This window comes from Schistocerca cancellata, chromosome 8, assembly GCF_023864275.1.
Source record: "Schistocerca cancellata isolate TAMUIC-IGC-003103 chromosome 8, iqSchCanc2.1, whole genome shotgun sequence".
Taxonomy (NCBI): Eukaryota; Metazoa; Arthropoda; class Insecta; order Orthoptera; family Acrididae; genus Schistocerca; species Schistocerca cancellata.
Window position 1 is genome coordinate 71,577,290 of NC_064633.1, and position 20,546 is coordinate 71,597,835.

Consider the following 20,546-nt stretch of genomic DNA (forward strand, 5'->3'; position numbering starts at 1 on the left):
GGACAGTGTTCTGCTCATGGGTGATTTTAACGCCAGGATTGGAAATCAAACAGAAGGGTATGAAAAGGTTATGGGTAAATTTGGAGAGGATATGGAGGCCAACAGGAACGGGAAACACCTCTTGGATTTCTGTGCCAGTATGGGCTTAGGAATCACAAACTCCTTTTTTAAACATAAGAACATTCACCGGTATACTTGGGAAGGCAGGGGAACCAGATCTGTCATTGACTATATAATAACAGATCAGGAATTCAGGAAGGCTGTGAGGGACACACGTGTATTCAGGGGATTCTTTGATGACACTGATCATTATTTAATCTGCAGTGAAATTGGGATTGTGAGGCCGAAAGTGCAGGAGGTCAGGTCCATATGTAGGAGGATAAGAGTGGAGAAACTTCAGGATAAGGAAATCAGGCACAAGTACATAACAGCGATCTCAGAAAGGCACCAGTTAGTTGAATGTAGTCAATTACAGTCATTGGAAAAGGAATGGACAAGGTACAGGGACACAGTACTAGAAGTGGCTAAAGAATGTCTTGGAACAGTAGTGTGTAAAAGTAGGATGAAGCAAACAGCTTGGTGGAATGATACAGTCAAGGCAGCCTGTAAAAGGAAAAAGAAGGCGTATCAAAAATGGCTAAATACCAGAACCCAGGTAGACAGAGAAAGTTATGTTGAAGAAAGAAACAAAGCCAAACAGATAATTGCAGCATCCAAGAAGAAATCGTGGGAAGACTTTGGAAACAGGTTGGAGACTATGGGCCAAGCTGCTGGAAAACCATTCTGGAGTGTAATTAGCAGTCTCCGAAAGGGAGGTAAGAAGGAAATTACAAGTATTTTGGACAGGTCAGGAAAACTGCTGGTGAATCCTGTGGATGCCTTGGGCAGATGGAGGGAATATTTTGAAGAGTTGCTCAATGTAGGTGAAAATGCGATTAGTAATGTTTCAGATTTCGAGGTAGAATGGGATAGGAATGATGATGAAAATAGGATCGCATTTGAGGAAGTGGAAAAAATGGTCAATAGATTGCAGTGCAATAAAGCGGCTGGCGTGGATGAAATTAAGTCGTAACTCATCAAACACAGTGGAGTGTCAGGTCTTAAATGGCTACACAGGATAATTGAAATGGCCTGGGAGTTGGGACAGGTTCCATCAGACTGGACAAAAGCAGTAATCACACCAATCTTTAAACATGGAAACAGAAAAGATTGTAACAACTACAGAGGTATCTCTTTAATCAGCGTTGTGGGTAAAATCTTCTCAGGTATTGTTGAAAGGAAAGTGCGAGTATTAGTTGAGGACGAATTGGATGAAAATCAGTGTGGGTTTAGGCCTCTTAGGGGTTGTCAGGACCAGATCTTTAGCTTACGGCAAATAATGGAGAAGTGTTATGAGTGGAACAGGGAATTGTATCTATGCTTTATAGATCTAGAAAAGGCATATAACCGGGTTCCTAGGAGGAAGTTATTGTCTGTTCTACAAGATTATGGAATAGGAGGCAAACTGTTGCAAGCAATTAAAGGTCTTTACATGGATAGTCAGACAGCAGTTAGAGTTGACAGTAAATTGAGTTCATGGTTCAGAGTAGTTTCAGGGGTAAGACAAGGCTGCAACCTGTCTCCACTGTTGTTCATATTATTTATGGATCATATGTTGAAAACAATAGACTGGCTGGGTGAGATTCAGATACGTGAACACAAAATAAGCAGTCTTGCATATGCGGATGACTTAGTTGTGATGACAGATTCGATTGAAAGTTTGCAAAGTAATATTTCAGAGCTAGATCAGAAATGTAAGGACTATGGTATGAAGATTAGCATCTCCAAAACGAAAGTAATGTCAGTGGGAAAGAAATACAAACGGATTGAGTGCCAAATAGGAGGAACAAAGTTAGAACAGGTGGACGGTTTCAAGTACTTAGGATGCATATTCTCACAGGATGGCAACATGGTGAAAGAACTGGAAGCGAGGTGTAGCAAAGCTAATGCAGTGAGTGCTCAGCTACGATCTACTCTCTTCTGCAAGAAGGAAGTCAGTACCAAGACTAAGTTATCTGTGCACCGTTCAATCTTTCGACCAACTTTGTTGTATGGGAGCGAAAGCTGGGTGGATTCAGGTTACCTTATCAACAAGGTTGAGGTTACGGATATGAAAGTAGCTAGGATGATCGCAGGTACTAGTAGATGGGAACAATGGCAGGAGGGTGTCCACAATGAGGAAATCAAAGAAAAACTGGGAATGAACTCTATAGATGTAGCAGTCAGGGCGAACAGGCTTAGATGGTGGGGTCATGTTACACGCATGGGAGAAGCAAGGTTACCCAAGAGACTCATGGATTCAGCAGTAGAGGGTAGGAGGAGTCGGGGCAGACCGAGGAGAAGGTACCTGGATTCGGTTAAGAATGATTTTGAAGTAATAGGTTTAACATCAGAAGAGGCACCAATGTTAGCACTGAATAGGGAATCATGAAGGAACCGTATAAGGGGGGCTATGCTCCAGACTGAACGCTGAAAGGCATAATCAGTCTTAAATGATGATGATGATGATGATGATGATTCTAAAGCGAAAGACAGTAATTAAAGGTCTTTAACAACGATTAAACCGCAAGCTTTTGTATTTAAATAAAAAATAATAAAATCAGAAAAAAATGAGGAATGGAAGAGGTAAAAGACATACTTGTCCTTACTGAAAGCAAATTTTAGAGCGGGGAATATAGTAGCTGCGCTTGACACAGGTTTTCGCTCTGAAACTGGACTAATTTCGTACGAGAGCAAGGTACGGATGTCCCGCTACCTGTCGCGTGACTGGTGCTGCCTTCTGTTGTCCATATATAGGATTAGTTAGAAAGAAGTAGTAGCGAACGTTAGAGCTGTTCGGAGACGAAGATCCAATTCACCGGCAAAAAAGTAGAAAAGAAAAGAACTGGTATTGCTCTGCATGCCAGAACACTTCGTCTTTTCTATACTACAGAAAAGTCGAAGTGCTCTGGCTTGAAGAGACTTGTGACATTGCTCAGTAACATATTATTCACTTTTTTTGAAGGTCAATTATACTTTTTGCCATCGATTGCATAATTTTTTGTCTGTGAAAGAACTACATTAAATATGAAAACTAACTGAAGCTCGGTCTTTTTTAACGTGTGTTACACGTTAAGTCATATCAAATACAAATGTACGGTAAAATTTTAAATAGTGGCATAAAAGGCTTATCTTCTGGGCCCGAAATTTTTCAAATGGCTGGTCCTCAAGTGATACCTGTACGTTTTGAATGAGAGTTATAACGCCCTGTGATTTAAAAAATTCACTGCACATTCTCACACGTAACATACATCATCTTGCGTGGAAATTTACTTTGAAAGTAACGCTTCTCAAGTCACTATTCGTAATATTTTCCAGTGATCTGTTAGAACCGTAAACAATTGCGACGCAAGCACATCGAATGCACGTTAGTTGTTACGGACGTACTGCATAATCTTCGACCTAAAGCCTTTGACACTTTTCGGTTCGGCAAATTGGTCTGTCCATTGTGTAAATTACTCTTTTTCCACGCAACTAAACTTTTATTTTGGTGTTATTCTCTGATTTATGTTTCATTGCTGCAGTATTATTCAGCAGTAGTAGGCTAAAGTTCTTTGTCAGCGTATCAGATCTTACACGTCAAACCTACAAAAATTTAACTGAAATCTAAAAGAATGAAAAATCCCGGAATTCTAAAAAATTCCCGGGTTTTTCCCGGATCTCCCGGGCCGTATATACCCTGCAATTGTAAAGCTGTATGACAAGTGGTAGTGTACGGTAAACAGGTGTCTTTTGTTAACTGACAAAGGGAACTATTTTCTTTAACACCAATTTAATTATGGGAAATTAAGCTACCAATGTAAGATAAACTACTTAATACAACTGAGGGAGCACAAGATTATTTGGAGTAGTGCCTTTCCTGACACTAATTTATTTACTGTAGGCACGAATAATAGTAATCATTGGAGTAATTTTAGTTTTTGTTAATCCAGTTATGGATTAAGTTTCTATGAATTCTTTTGTTGGTGTGTACTTTGGCTCATTTCACGTCCTTAAAGGTTCCCTTTCTTAATAGCATCTACAGACAGACCATGATGAATGAATGCTACAAAAGTTATGGACTTTTCTTCACATCACGGCTAATGCCCCTGTTTAAAAATTGTCATTTAGATCATACACCTTTGTTACCTCTTTATAGTCACACAATACCATTTTTCTTCATCTGGTATGTTATGTAACTTTTGTTCTGGCTCCACACCTCAACTATGAGTTTCACAGAGCAAATATAGAAGTAGTTTCTGAATCAACAACAGTATCCAGTTTCTTCATTTACGCTAAGTACCACAGTTTTCCTACAATATCCAACTGTCACTGTATTCTTCATTTACCAAATTACTGTGGAAAGGGATAGGAAGAAAATAAAAATCCACAAGTAACGGGCGGTGAGATGTGTCACTGCATCATTTATATGAATAATAAAACTTAGAACAGTGTGAAAACTGACAAGAGCAAAGTAGAAAACTTAAGAAACTATATTTCTTAGTATACATAGGAAATAACAATCAGTAACTTTTGGGCAGAAGACACTGTCTGTTCTAAGTTTCATTTTAGTTTTACACAGTGCAGAAAATATTTATTTATTGAGAGATAACTGTAAGTTATAATAATTGTAAAAATTATATTTCACTTTTCTGTTAATACATTTGAACATGCTTTTATTCACACACAAACAATTTTTATTAGTGACGATGCATGGGCATAATTGCACCATATAGGTACAGTTAAATTATCAGTCAGATGATATTTGTTTCATGGAATCACAATATAGATCATGACAAAAACAGACACAAGAGTATTTTTCATAAGCTGGTGTGTCTGTTATGAGAACCCTATATGCACATGACATCAAGCATCAAGTTCATTACTTCATTAAGAACATCAAATTAAAAACACTGCTAACATGATTAGAGTGAATTTTTATTTCAGTTGTAGATGTATTTGGTTTGTAGTTGAAATCAACTGTATTTCAGACTTTTCAAAATACAGAATTTTATTGTTTGGTTCTCTGAATAAATGTTTCGTTTCACTCAGGAAAAAAAAAAAAAAAAAAAGAACTTATTGTTCAGAACCAAGACGTTTTCGTATCATCTTAACTTAATGTATTGTTATGTGGTTGCATTCCTTCTTACTATATTGTTTGAAAATAATTTACATATTTCTGATCTCCTGCGAACAAAACACCAGTACATTAGCACTTTTAAAAAACACAAACACAATAATTTCAATCACAGAAAAAGTAGATTGAATAAATATGCTGACCAATTTAGTGTGTCATATTAAATTATTAAAGGTATAAATTATATAAATACAGATTCAGCCCCAGAAGACATTATAAGTGGTGGTGAAAGTTAGAAGTAACAATTTACTGTAAATCATAACACAGAAGTCAACAGTATGAGAAATCTCAAATTATGCTTCATTACTTGAAAGGATGTATATGGACTAAGAACACAAATAAAATACTACCCATGTAATGAGAATATAAAGAAATATACAACCACTCATAAACTACATTTTATAGTCTAAAAGATGACAAACAACTGCAGCTTTCAGTGATTATACGGTAAATGCTACATTTTAATTAAAGCAGGCAGTCTACTGCTTTTGTAATTATTCTCTGATTAATTAGATTTAAAGCCATGATAATACAATTAAAGGGTGATATATGTTGCTGCAGGTATGATACACACATTAGTTTCCAGGCTAGGCCTCATTACAGGCTGTGAAAGTTGCACTTAAGAATAAAATTAAGGGTCTTCAAAAAACAGCAAGAAGAGGACTGAACAAAATACAATTAATATGGGGTTTTATATGTTACATTTTTCTGCCTCCAAAACTTCCCATGCAGAGTGAATACCTAATGGAAAGTGGATTTTTGTTACCTTTCTTTGTCACGTTACCTAAAGGTTAAAGAATGTGCAGCATTTGCACTCAGTACTATTACCAGGTATTCTAATCCTGTAATCTGTTATCTTACAAGACCAAGACAACATTTGCAAAGTAAATGGTAGTACAGTTGTGTTTAATCAGAAATGACGCTCACACTAATTTAAAAAAAAAGAAAACTACAATAAATTATATATAGACACTTACACAACTTGAGAGGTGCATGTTATATTTAATTATCCTTCTGACTTTGTACCAGATACTTCTTTCACAGCTTAAGCTTTTGACATTTTCATAGACTTGACTAATTAGCCCCATCTCCTTTGAAAAGCCAGTTTATGATTTGCTCTTCTTCGTAGTTCCTTATTACTGTTGTAATCTGATTCTTGTTACCTAATGTACCATGGTTTTGAGTTATGTATTTGCTAACTGCAACTTAATTACAAACATTTTTGTATAAATACTCCAAAATCTACTAAGTTATTTTAGTTATCTCTTTCTGCCTCCATGTGTATTGTGAATTTATTTCTCAGGATTATACTGTAACTTCATATTAAAAACCTACTATTAATGACTTCTCAAATAAGTTTAAAATGGTGATACTTTAAAAAATAAAAATAATGAAAACAAAATGAAAGTTATCAATTAAGATGACTTGGCTCTCTGAAGGTCTGACTGGATTTTTAAATACGAAGGAAGTAACATAGAAAATAAATGGCTCAATCAGAAATGTAAATGATATAATATAACGGAGAATGGGGACAACATAAAGGTGTACCTGTAAAGGAAGTAAGTGCATACCAAAAGAGCACTTTTCCTTTCCCTTTATGTCCCTCTCTTCTTCTTTTCTGTGTCATTCTATTGCTCATGGACAAGGTTGCAGTCCTTACAAATAACTTATAATGTTAAAAATGATATTGATAAATTAATACAAGTTTTACAATCAACATTCAGCCACAGTAGTAATGCACTTTGCCCGTGAGATGTGTTTTTTGCAATTTTAATTTTGACTGTGATACTGCAACCTTTTGATTCCAAAGTAATGTGCTTAATCTTACACATTCCTTAACCTTCAAGGTAGGAAATGTTATTGCTATTAAAGTAAAAGTGCATGCCTTCAGTACCTAGCCTGCATAACCTTCATGATACAATAATGTTATTCAGTGTTGTACATGTATGTTAACATTTAAATACTCCAACACACATTAACACAAGATTCTTTTGTTAATCTTTACATTTGATTGACTTACTGAAGACAGACTTGGCCCAAGAGGCAACTTAAATTTATCAGACCATTTATAAGTACAAATATCCAATTAATGAGTGAAAGCCACTTCATTCAGAGTACATATCTCTTTTGTTTCCTCTTCCTAATCTGCAGATAATGTCATTTTAGTTATTTTTATATTGCATATTGTACTGTCATTTGAAAAACATTCTAACAAAAATGTTACAAAAAAGAAAATGCTTGCTATAGAGTAAAAAAATAATAACAATTTGCAATTCTTTGGCAGGGTGTCAAAACTTGAAATTATCATCTTGTATAACTGCATTTAATATGTTCTCACTAACAATTACAGACCTAAAACAGCACCCAATCCAGATATGTTACAGTCCAAAATGAAGGCATGCTGATATAACATCCTGCATTCCATTATATAAAAATGAAAAATTTCGTATACGACATAATTTTGCAATAACATAATAATTTCTCTAGTTTAAAGTTGGATGTCAGTTCCTGCAGTTACCTCTGTGGGGGCAGGGGGACAAGGCAGAACATATGGAACTGATGAAGCTGATTTTACTTCATAAATTTACATGTGCATGCATTTTTATCTAACTGAGTACCACATACTACAGATGCAATGGTGTCCCCTCTTCTGACAGAAAAAAGTGTACACCATTAGAATAAAAGCAGTTACACACATATCTCTTTAGCCTTAGGAATGGAGAATTAAGAATTGAGCAAGCACATTTCTGTAACCAATTTAGCTGGACTATTGGCCTTGTTATTCACATCATAAATGCTCTTGGTTAGCATATAAACATTAAAATTACTTTCATGCTTGAATATTTACAGGGTTTCCTTGATTATGAAATTTTCTGTAAAATAAAATGTAGTTAATTGCTTTTCATGTCTGTATGGCCACCAACGTGTGTACTACATAAGACAGTGAGTCACAGAAAACATTTATGAATCTATGTCCATCATGACAGTTGACAGCTGTAGCGAGACTTATTTTTAACCAGGAGAAACTTATACCTCAATCACACATAAAAATGAAACAAACTGGCACATTGAAATAAAAGTTGAAGTCTTTTTACTCTTTGATCGCTCTTTCTTACATAGCAAAATATAGGAGCAAAGAAATGGGTGAATTTGTTGGACTAAATTTTATCTTTTTAAAAATCACTAGTATTGCTATCAGATGCTACTATGTATTCATAATGAGCTTTCATACAAGTATGACTTCTATTTATTGGGTGTCATATTTCATGAATAGCATCATTCTTTGTTACTCAAATGTCAGTATACTTTGTTCCATGACTATAAACACTTTTTTCTGAATAAAGCTTCCACATGGTGCTTATGGCCTGCAACATGCATTTAATTATGCAGTAAAAGTAAAATCCACTTTATCAGTTAGAAAATACCACAAAGACTTGTGTTCACAAAAAAAATCTCGAACATATTTTTCCAACAAAGTGTGGCTACAGGAAGTTGAAATATCAACATGTCATCACACCAATAGAGCACTTTTCAATTATAATGGAAGAACAGGAGAATTATATTTATCATAGTTTATACAATACAGTAATAATTACATGCTCATTCAAAAATGTTTCTTACGTAGCTGGAATTTTTAGTTACTTGCTACACTAAAATTAATTTAGTGTTTACACATTCATATAGAAAAATGTACTTTTAACAACATTTTTATCTGTCCTCTTGTTTATAACAAAGAACAATAGCATTGGGACATGATTTTCATATAGTTTATATTATGACTAGAGATATGACAAAAATACAAAAGAACAGCACAGGCAGATTGCAATTCAAAATAAACTTCAAACATTCTCAGATATTGTAGTTTCTGCCTTTTGATTATAATTATGCCTACTGGTAGAATTTAAAATCTATCTTAACATCTTTTGAAATGTCATGCAGACAATAGTAAATACTGTATTGTCAGTAAGTGTAACAGTTTCATTTTTGGTTCATTTAAAATATTTAATGTACTGCAATTTATATCAAAACATTATATTATAGACACTAAAAATAAAAAATGAACTATTTGAAAAGAGTAATACTATAAGCATTAGATATAATTTGAAAGGAACAAGCTAAGATACTTGACAGGAACCATAATTGATAAGAATTTAATGAAAGATGATGCAGGTTAGTATAATAATTTTAGAAGAAGTGTGATTTAATTAATTTTTCCTGAAAAGGTAAGTCCCATATAGTTACATAAATATACTGACTCAGTGATTCAGAAAAAGAACTGCCAGTACCTTAAGGCCAAGTAATATATTTATGTATGGAATAAACTTTCTATCATATGTCTGTGTTTCTGATTCATTTATTTGTGATGACATTTAAACTTATTTCAATGACCACTGATGTATTTAGGAACTGATAATATCACTACAACGGACATGCTGTATTCCTTTTTAATCTTTCTGATTTTTTTTCTGTTGCAGGTAACAAGTCTGACTTCTTAGTGAATATATTTTACTTAACACACTAATGTTTTCATTACAATGTGTTTCGGAGTACAAAAATGTTTCCTTTGTAAGAAATCACAATAATAAATATAAATTTGATGTTTTATTTCTAGTGTACTGTAGTTCAGAGAATAAAAAATATTAAATGAACCTGAAACTGAAAGTTCATATTTGTAACACATGCAAAATTAATTTATGAAACTGTTTCCACTCAAATGGCTGCATTTCCATTCCAGACTACGTGCTTATTCAAATAGCCACAAAACAGAATTTTCATTCATTTTTGTGCTTTTCAACATAAGTTTAAATTTGAGGTTCACTATGTTACTGTTCTATTAAATTAATTACTTTAGCTGATTTTGAATGAAGTTCTATTCTTCAAGAAATATTTCTGTTTCAATGTTACCACTGTAAATTGAATTATATTGCATATCAATTATGTGTAAATTTAATTCCATTAAAATTGGAAAAATAAAGACATGAGAAAAACGTATATGGGAGAGTTCACTAAAACAATATGGGTTGTTGGGAAATTAAATTAAACAATATGGTCTGTTGAAGTACACTGGTGTGTACTATTAAAATTTTCCATAATTCTGTTTCCTTATCACTAGAATTAACCGATTTCTCTAATTTCTCTGCAGGTCATCGGAATCCATGTAAGAAAGCACAGGGTACAATTAAAAAAAAGGAAATAAAGAAAGAAAAAAAAAACTATTGGGCTTGCAAAAGTATAACAGATACCTCTGTATCACATTCAGCATTTGTAAAAACATGATTTTCTGGAACTATGTGATTAATTTATATCAGCTGATACAATCTGATAGCAATACAAAGATTTTGTACTTAAAATGTGTCATTCAAATATCTCTGCACACATTATTTGCTGTCTGAATAAAAGATAAGTATACTTTGCTTTTTGGCCCCATTTTGTACTTGTAAGCAAGTATTTAACACAAACTTTACTCATAGCATGATTACAAAAAGTAGTCTAGAATTCTACGTAGTGTATGCCTCAGGAGAAAAACTGAAATGTATTTGTGGTACCAAAGTGGAAACAAGATTAACAGATTAGAAGCAGAACTCAAAGGATCAATGACGACTTCGAGTGACCAGGCAATTATATTTAAATAAAGATAACCTACTGGCACGAATGGCAAATAATATGTGTAAAATTTGTTAAAGATGTCTGACTACCTGCATCCTTCAAGTGTTCCCATCAGAGGCATCTAGCATCTTCCTATCAAATCTATTTCTTTTAATAATCATAAGTACTAAATTATCTGACTGAATATTTTTGTGAACTAGAAACTAAAACTAAGCACACGACAATTAATCTTGTAAATGGGAAGGTCTCAGTGCATTACATATGTCTCTCTTTCGAAAGCTTTAATAGTTTGCTGTACTTGTTGCAAACATATTTCAACATGTTTCACAATTATAAGCTGTTGCCCTGTAGGCAAAACTGCATCTCTTTACAAAGGTAATTCATGAACCCACTTTTTAACTGTAAATGGAACACAGATGTAATGCAGACAAAACCACAGGAAATTTGTGTATAATCCATAATACTAGCAAAATATGCACATACTCTATGAAATTATTTAATAATATTTCTCTTATGAAATAAACTGAACTTACAAAAAAGTATTTTGTGCACATGAACTGAGATAGTCATGTAGACAGAAAAATTCATTACTTTCTTCAGAGTCTGAAAATGTGACATATAAAAATAGTTATCTTCAAGATTCAATGTGCTTACAAACTGCTACAACACCTTCAGTAATCTATATGGCAGTAACAAAGCATGACAAAGGTAGGAAACAATGCAATAAACATTATTATGGGATGTTTTCAACTGATGTTTCACTACCACCCAGACAACATTTTTGTATATAGTTATAACAAACAATGCAGCAGAATTTTGTTTTAGTTTCTTGTTCACATACACTGTGTAGGCACAAGTATTTATGTTAAGGAGATTATGCAAATGATGATACAACAAATGAAATTATTTTAACTGAAATATCAAAGTCTGATTACATAAACATGTCATTCTCATCAGCCTTTTTATTGCAGAGAACTTCTTACAACAAAAATTTCTCTTCAAAGCTGCATCACATATATCACTTCTATGTAATTGTAGAATTATAACTTCATTGTGTTATTAGTAATGATATTATGCTGCTTTTTATCAATACAACCAAACAGAAAATGAACATCTTCCTTATACTGCTCAAGGCTGAGATTTTATTTACAAGCATTCGTAGTCAGTAAACAATTGAATCATACTCAGTAACATCACTGTAACAAAAATAACGTGATCCATGACTGCTGCTTTATAATTTCTGATGAGGATAACAGAATACGTAAATCATTTGTGACTGAGTTTTTATAAGTGATCTAATTTTTATGTACATGCATACGCACATGAGCATACATTTTTCTTTAAAAAGCTATTACTGTGTTATGGAAGATAAAGAGAGAAATAGAGATCTTAAGTGGTCGATATGACCTGTCAAAGAGGCTGGAAGGCAGGTAGCCTCAAAAATATCACAGTGAAATAGTTGGATACCAGTGTTCTGAAGCAAAGAGAACATGAAATATTTTAACAATGTCTCACATGGAACTTAATGAGGGGGCACATTATTGGTGCTTTGTTGGAGCATTTAGAATAATAAAATGCAGTTTCATTCAAGACAAGATGCAAAAGTTTTTCAAAAAAGCACATCTTGTCTTTGGAGTCTATGTATACATTGTAACCATTGGTCTAGTTATGAAAATGTGAGGAGAGCACATGGGTAACAGACAATGTGTCCTTGAAGCACATTAACATCACTTGGTCACAATTTCCATTCACTGAATAAAGTCTTTTCAAGCCATGTACATCGCCAAACATTTAACAATAGCACATTTGTGTATTGCTGAAAACTTTTGACAGTTCCTGTGATTACAGAAATTCAGAATATGGTCTTGTATGTTGCTTGAACCAGCAAAACAAGCATTTTTTGGGATAAATTTTATTACTTTTTTCTTTAAAAGATAATTTGTAAATGAAATACAAAAGCTGTTTCATTTCCTTCATTTCTGTAATTATATTATGTGCGATTCCTTTTGTAAAAACTTCTGCTATTGCAGTTTCCTCCTTTCGATTAGCAATCACATGGAATGGTGTTGGTTTTTCCAAATCTTTATACTGTCTCTTTTTTTATTTATTTATTTATTTATTTATTTTTTGTGATCAATGGTAATTTGTACCAGCTCACTTAAAGCCATAGTTACCTAACAAACTTCACTGCACACACATTTCACTTCACATTTCTTCTGCTTTTTTGTGGCAAATATTGCCGGACGGTGGAGGAGTCATTTCCATTCACTAACCTATCAATCCCAGGACTCTCACGTTGGGTTCGGTAAAGGATTTTCCGTCCGGACATCAGACTTCAGTTTGACAAATTCTTTTGCTACTTCATCATTCGTTCGCTGAGATAATATTCTCAAAATTGTCCAACCTGTTTCATCCATCTGTATCCTTTTCCCCAGTGAGAGCCAACATGCACATGAACCCTGCTCCACAATGTCTTTGAGCTGCATTACAGCTACACCAACTAAACGATCTTCCCGAGCAAAACAGTAGTCTTTGATGCATATGTGAAGTTCAAAGTAATCCAGCTGCTCTTCATTTCCAATAATGCTGTAAAAAAATAAATGTGTTCAACAATGAAGTGAAACAAATTAACAATATTATGAAAAATGTCAATTTCAAAGTGTAATACTTACAAATGAAAAGTTTCATTGTACTTTGGAGACCAGTTGTTTGATTTAGATTTGGTTGCATGCTTTCGTTTTTTATCAGCTAAATGAGGTCCAATGAGATTAACTTCCACAAATGGCCGGAACATTCCCGTTACTGTGGGCCACTTTAAGTCATTGGCTGCCACCACTGTGAAGTAATAAATGTTCGAATTACAACTTGTAATGGAAGGAGCAAAAGTGAAGAGAAAAAGACATGAGAGTGGTGGGAAATGTGGAGGGGAGATTGGCTGAGGGCTGTTAGAGAGAGGCAGTTAGGAAAAGGACAGGAATGTGGTGTTGGTGAGCTCACACTGACATATGTGTGTGCACTTGAGGACTGGGTTGGGATAGGGCAGCAGAACGAAGGAAGACAATGACTGAGAAGAGGAGGATAAGTGAAGTGAGGCTGTGAAAAAAAGAGTGCAGGTGAGTGTGGGACAGGGCCTAGTGGAGGCTGATACCAATGGGAAATGGGATCAAAGTATGAATTGTATGGACAATTTCCCTCTACTTAATTCAGAGAAGATAGTACGGCAGAGAGGGGGAGGGATGGAACAGATGACACAAGCTGTGAAGCAACCATTGCAGTTGAGTACATTGTGCTCAGCATTGCGTTCCACTACTAGGTTGTCAGCTCACCTCTCTATCACAATTATACAGTTATACTCTGATTTTAGGTATCATCATTAAATAGTCACGAAAATGTGACTGATGTCATTAAACAATTAATATTTCACATATTAACTGAAAGTAATTTATTATAAAACAAGTAGCACTAAAAAATCATGTAGACAGTTTTGAACCAAACATAATTTTTCAGTATAAAAACTGTAAGACTAATAAAAATACAGATATCTCAGTCATACAATAAAATGTTCTATATGTGTCAGATCTCTTATTTCAATTACTATGGTGTGTTGAGTACATCAACATTGCTTTCCCATTGACATTATGATCAGAAAAGTATGAGAGGTAGTCAGAAAGCTTTAATTATAACCTTGATTAACCTTTAACTGCTGACGTGCAGTCTGTGAGACTGCGCGTGTTTTCCAATACGTGATTTAAATACTTTCCCGCGATCACTATCAAGCTGCCATTTCAGTAGCTTCTGAGAAGTGCAAAACGACTCATGTAACTGTGAGTGAAAGTTTTTCCACTAGACAGGTGAATTAGAACTAATTAAATGTTGACGGAGGTCTGTCAGACCGCACGTCAGCGTTAGTGTAATTATTTACAACAAAGGGGTTACTTTGTCATTCTTCTTTATAGGTAGTAGCCGGTCCGTCTGGCAGTAAAAGGTCAAAAAAGGACCAACAGTAACACATATGTGTTACTAATGAACATTTTGAAACAACTGTGCAACGTTGGTTAGAGGACCGAAGATTTGGACTTCAGTGTTGTGGGACAGACCCCAGACAACTCTGAGAACGAAGAAATAATCTCTGACAATCATACAGAAATGGTTGTTTCAGAAAAGGAAGAGGAAGACCTAGATCCCATACAAAGAATTTAAAATAGTTTTTATGGCAAGAACTGGTACAAGTGGTCCAAAAATCCACCGAACAGAGCAGTTAGAACTCCTGCACACAATATTATTGTAAAATCACCCTCTTGCAAGTTGCCTAAAAATGAAAAGCATGATCCTCTTCACATTTGGTGCAAGTTGGTAGATACTGAAATAATGAATGAAATTTTGAAATGGATGAAAGAAAAACTAGCTGCTTATAGAAATAAATTCTTACGTGAAAATCGGCCTGAACTCGGTGAATTAGACTCTATAGAACTGAGAGCGTTGTTTGGTATATTATTCTATTCGGCAGTTTTCAAATCAAATCATGCAAATTCTGACTACATTTTTGCATCTGACGGTTCTGGCCATGAAATTTTCAGGTCTATTCTGAGCAAAAATAGATTTCTTGTACTACTGCACTGTTTACAATTCGACGATGCAACAGAGAGGAGTGAAAGATTGTTGAGTGATAAGCTTGCAGCTGTATTGTTCATACTTGAAAAAATTTGTTTCCAATTCCTAAAGCTTGTACAATTTAGGAGAAAGTGTCACTGTGGATGAAATTTTGGTGCCTTTCCGAGGCTGTTCTTATTTTGTTCAGTACATGCCACAAAAACCTGCCAAATACACCATCAAAACTATGAGTATGTGTGACAGCAAAACGAGCTACTTCTACAATGGATATGTCTGAAGAAGAATAATTTTTGGTACCAACTCAATCTGTTATCCACTTATGTAAGCCAATTTACGGCTCACATCACAATGTTACTGCTGACAATTGGTTTTCATCTATTGAGTTGGTCAATTATTTGATAAATAAGGACCTTACGTATGTTGGAAGCATAAAAAAAAAAGAAAGAAAGAATTACCTAATGAATCTCTTCCAAATAAAAACTGTGAAGAAGGGTCTGCGTTATTTGGTTTCACGGGTACAAAAACGTTATGTTCATATGTGCCTAAAAAAAATAAATAAGTGGTGTTAGTTTCATCAATGCACCATTCTAATGAAATAGATAGGCATACAAACAAACCTGAAATTATTGCCTATTACAGTTCCACAGAGGGAGATGTGGATGAGCTCAACAAGAAATGCGAAATTTACTCGACGAGCCGAAGGACAAGACAATGGCCGATGGCAATTTTTTACAGAATTTTCGATCTGAGTGGGGTAAATGCGTATGTGATCTAAAACACACAATTTACCAACAAGCCAATAGATAGAGGAGTTTTTCTGAAAATATTAGCACAAGCTTTAGCATTGCCTCAAATGAAATGACGTGCTGTGAACAGCAAGTGGTCATGGGAATTAAGAGCGACCATCATCAGAGTTCTTGGACCCGATGCGCCAGAAGAACAAGCACCAGACCCTGAAGGAGGAGGTATAAATAGGCAAACCTGCTACACCTGCCCTTCAAAACTAAAGAGAAAAACGGGTTATTCATGTAACTCGTACAAAAGGCTATTTGTCTACAATGTGCAACATTTGCATGTAAAAATTGCAGCTAATATTGTGCTATAGCAATTTTTTTTATTACAAGACTGAAATAAGTCATTAGCATGTTAAGTTACTCAGAGTGCTTTATGATTTATTGTTTTAAACAGTGTTTGGTAAAGTAAAAAAATTTGTATTTTTTTAAATTCTTATTTCGTTGCTCCTTCTCCGCTCATGTTTGTAACACACAATCATGGAATATATCAAAAAACCTTTATAAACAGTATGTTTCACAAGTAAATTTACATGCCTTTCAATCCTTATACATGTATTTCAAGTATTTATATATATAAAAATAAAAAAAAAACACATCAAATTGTTGCCTGTACGACGCCAACAATGCGGTGGTCTGAGAGACCGCACGTCAGCGGTAGTGTGACAAGATCGGCATGTCGTCAGATAAAGGTTAAATAAAGTTACATGCTTGCAGCCATGGTAAACACTGAAATCACCATACCATAGCACCACAGTATGCTGCTAGGGGAATTAGAACAAAATGACACTGTACACTGATAAAGTAGAGTACCATGAGGCAACTAGTTTTTTGCATTTCAAGGGGAACAACACTGTAACAATCAACACTGAGTTGGCAGAAGTGTACAGCCACAATGCTCCAGCATATGATGCTGTGATTACGTGATGGAGGCACTGCCAGTATGGTCAAATATGTCTGAATGATGGCGAACATAGTGGTAGACCATCTCTCTGTGAAGAACTAGGGATTGCAAGAGAATTGGTGCTCGAAGATCAATACACCACAATCAAGGTGACAGTGGAAAAGTGAAAATCTTTTATCAGTTTTCAACATCTTTCCCTACATTTTGAATTTGAGAAAGGGCACTGCATGTTGGTCTCCACATCTGCTCACACCCATTCCAAAAGCCTCCTGAACCTAGGTGGCAGCTAAAGTGTTGCAGCTGCCCCAGGTCAATTCAGATAATTTCCTCACACAGCCATGGATGTGTGGTGGGGACAAATCATCACACAGGCATCAACTGACATCAGCTGATGAAGTTATGGGAGGCTATCAAAATGAAATTTTCTTTCCATGTAAAGGCCTCAGTTTATTTCCTCACACATGATACTTCTATCAAATTTTGCTGCCCCCTTCCCCCCCCTCCAAATTCCTTTATTTTTCTGCCATGGCATCAAGAGTGATTTCTTTCTCTTTTGTCAGATGAAGGCATTTCCAAAATGATGATGAAGTGATTTTCAAGGTGGAATGATTTCCTAACAGCCAAAATACAGAGAACCAATTCATCCATCATTTCGGAAAAAAAAATTGTCTCATTTAAGGATGAATATGTGGGTAAGGCCTAACGCTATTACCAAGGTTCGTGGCTGCAGCTTGATTTTTTTGAGATCATAATCAAAATTTTGTGACCATCCCTTATATGTAGACATTTCTTCAATAAATATGAAGTTAGATGTAGTAACTGTGCATTATATAGTGAAAAATCCTTGGAACATATACAGTGTAAAAGCTGTTGGTGTTAGATTTCAAAAATGAACATGCTCTTTTGATAAATTATTTGCATGACTATCAACTGTCCTGTGCTTCCTCTACACAGCACATGGTGTTTTCAGAAGTCTGATTTTTAACTGATGGCAGCTGTGATCAAATGATACATGGAAACATGCAGAGATATGATTTTTAAGGTTAAAATAATTAAGATGTTGCAATGTGATGATGACAGGTTAAAAAATAGGTAAACACATAATTGTGGAAACTATAATGTTTCACACTGGAAGACAATCAGCATGTAGTATACAAAATATAACCAATATAGTGGATCCATTTGACAATGCAGAAGCTAATTCTCTTATTTTGCAACAGAAGTATGAAAATGGACTTTGAGAAGTAAATGCAAGAGGAACAATGAACTGTCCACCAACTGTACAAAAACTAGTACAATGGAAGGAGTGAACAGTTTTGGGAATAGTCATACACAAAAAATTCAAAACATATTTCAGACTCTGCTAAATGGAATTTGTCTGGCTCTGCTACTGTTAAGGAACTGATCTGTAACTTAATAATAACTGAAAGATTTTTTCCTTGTAATAAAACTATGTAATATATCCTGCAATGAAGCCATGGTTTTATTAAAATCTGCTTGTCATATTCAGGTTTCTGCAGTTTGAAAATATAACACCCATTAACTTGCCACTGCACCGAGATAAGATTTGTTGAACTGGTTATGTCTATATGGGCAATGCTTTTACTTAATGAGCTATAGAGGCATGATTTGTCCTAGTGAAGTACATGAAGAAGTGAAGCAGTGCGAGTGAGTCCCACCTTGGTAGCCCAGTTGAAAGAGCACTGACTCCTGCTCTGATACATGGTTTTAATCTGACAGGAAGTTTTAAAAGAGAGAATACTCTGGCACAGAATGGAAGATTAATTCTGGAGGTGAGTCCTCCTCCCAATTCCTTCCACTAACAAAAATTGGTGAAGTGTTAACTACAACAGGATTTGATCTAAAAATAATAAGTCATGGCAAATACTAAATGACCAAGTGGAAGCTCATTTCACTCTTAATGTATGTAACTGAGTAGATTTTCATAGGGCTTACATCATAATAACATCATTATGCTTTTAAATATTGGAGACCTAGTTGAAAAAATTATCAGCAAACGCTGTGATAAGAAAATGCTTTTAGAGAAAATGCTTAAAGGTGTGTTGACTTAAAAACAGAAACAGTTAATTTTATCTTCATGCTTATGAATAAGGAATCAAAGGATGTGAAAGCATATGCACTATAGTTTACTCCTCAGTAAAATGACACAAAATTTTCACTGCCCTAAGTAATATTTCTTTGAGAGTTGCTGCTCAGAATATAAAGAGCTTAATTTGTTAAACATCAAAACATGTTGTACCTCTATATATAAAATAAACTCTTCATGCCTTAATAAATCATAGGCTCAGAATGAAAAACTTGAATCTCAAAAATAAAACAAAAATATTTTTCTTGCATTATTAGGCTGGAAACCTTGTATTTCAACAATCAGTGAGCAAATGATAGGTAACGGGCTACGTGCTGCATTCTAGTGAGGAAGACCACAAATACTGTTTAGGCAGCCATGACAACGTGAGAAAACCAGGCATAATTTTTCTGAGATACAAAGTTTTCACTATAAGCCAACAAAATGCACAATACAGCTGCATAATCTAAAAACAGAAAAATTGTGCAAGAAAGTAGGACATCAATAAATATTTAAGAAACTTATTGATCTATTTTGCTTTAATGAATGTGCAAAATAAAAATAAACTCAACTTAAATTTTGATAAATATTCAAGAGCAATGGTATCTGCTGAAACAAATATATGTAACAATGTAAGGAGCTAATTGGCATATATAGTGATGATGTTGAGGTCCCATACTTCGAGGAGCGTAGGGGACGATGTGGGAGACCCGCACTCCGTACTAGGCAGGGTCCTAGTGGAGGTGGTTTACCATTGCCTTCCTCTGACTGTAATGGGGATGAATGATGACGATGATGATGCAGATGACACAACAACACCCGGTCATCTCGAGGCAGGAAAAATCCCTGACCTCACCGGGAATCGAACCCGGGACCCCATGTGCAGGAAGCAAGAACGCTACCACAGGACATATACAGTAGAGCTCTCTAAGATAATGACCACGGAACCATTAATCATAAAACATTATGATAACATCATGAAAAACCCACAGATTATACATAAGATTAGTAATAACTATTTCACGAGTTTTATCGACCAACCAACCCATATTATAGATGCACAGGTTGAGGCCCCATGTCACCTCACTCAATGTATGAAGTCAGAATTGGTGGTGGTGCATGAGCAGGAAGTATGCAAGGTGATAATCATGCTGATGAAAAAAATTTCATCTGGCTAGGATGCCATACCCAGTGTGACTGAAAAGGTATGTTTAAAACAAATCTGAAAAATTATGCAATTAACTGCAGCAATAGAGAAAACACATGCATATTCAGCTGTTCACAAAATCAGTGGTGTGAAACCAATGTTCAAAATGGGATGTAAGGAAGATGTCTCTAACTTCCTGAAGAGGG

General features: G+C 35.0%; 1 protein-coding gene across 1 annotated transcript in view; it reads right to left on the minus strand.

The window, feature by feature from the left end:
- Positions 1 to 4,560: 4,560 nt before the first annotated feature.
- The window catches only part of LOC126095361 (protein unc-13 homolog C), a 657,358-nt gene continuing 641,372 nt past the window's right edge, over positions 4,561 to 20,546 (minus strand). Inside the window, exons 29-30 of the mRNA XM_049910168.1 lie at positions 13,474 to 13,636; positions 4,561 to 13,387 (exon numbers count right to left, since the gene is read on the minus strand). Of these exons, the coding sequence (XP_049766125.1) occupies positions 13,093 to 13,387; positions 13,474 to 13,636 (458 nt within the window). The 3' untranslated portion in view covers positions 4,561 to 13,092. The remainder of the gene's footprint in view (positions 13,388 to 13,473; positions 13,637 to 20,546) is intronic.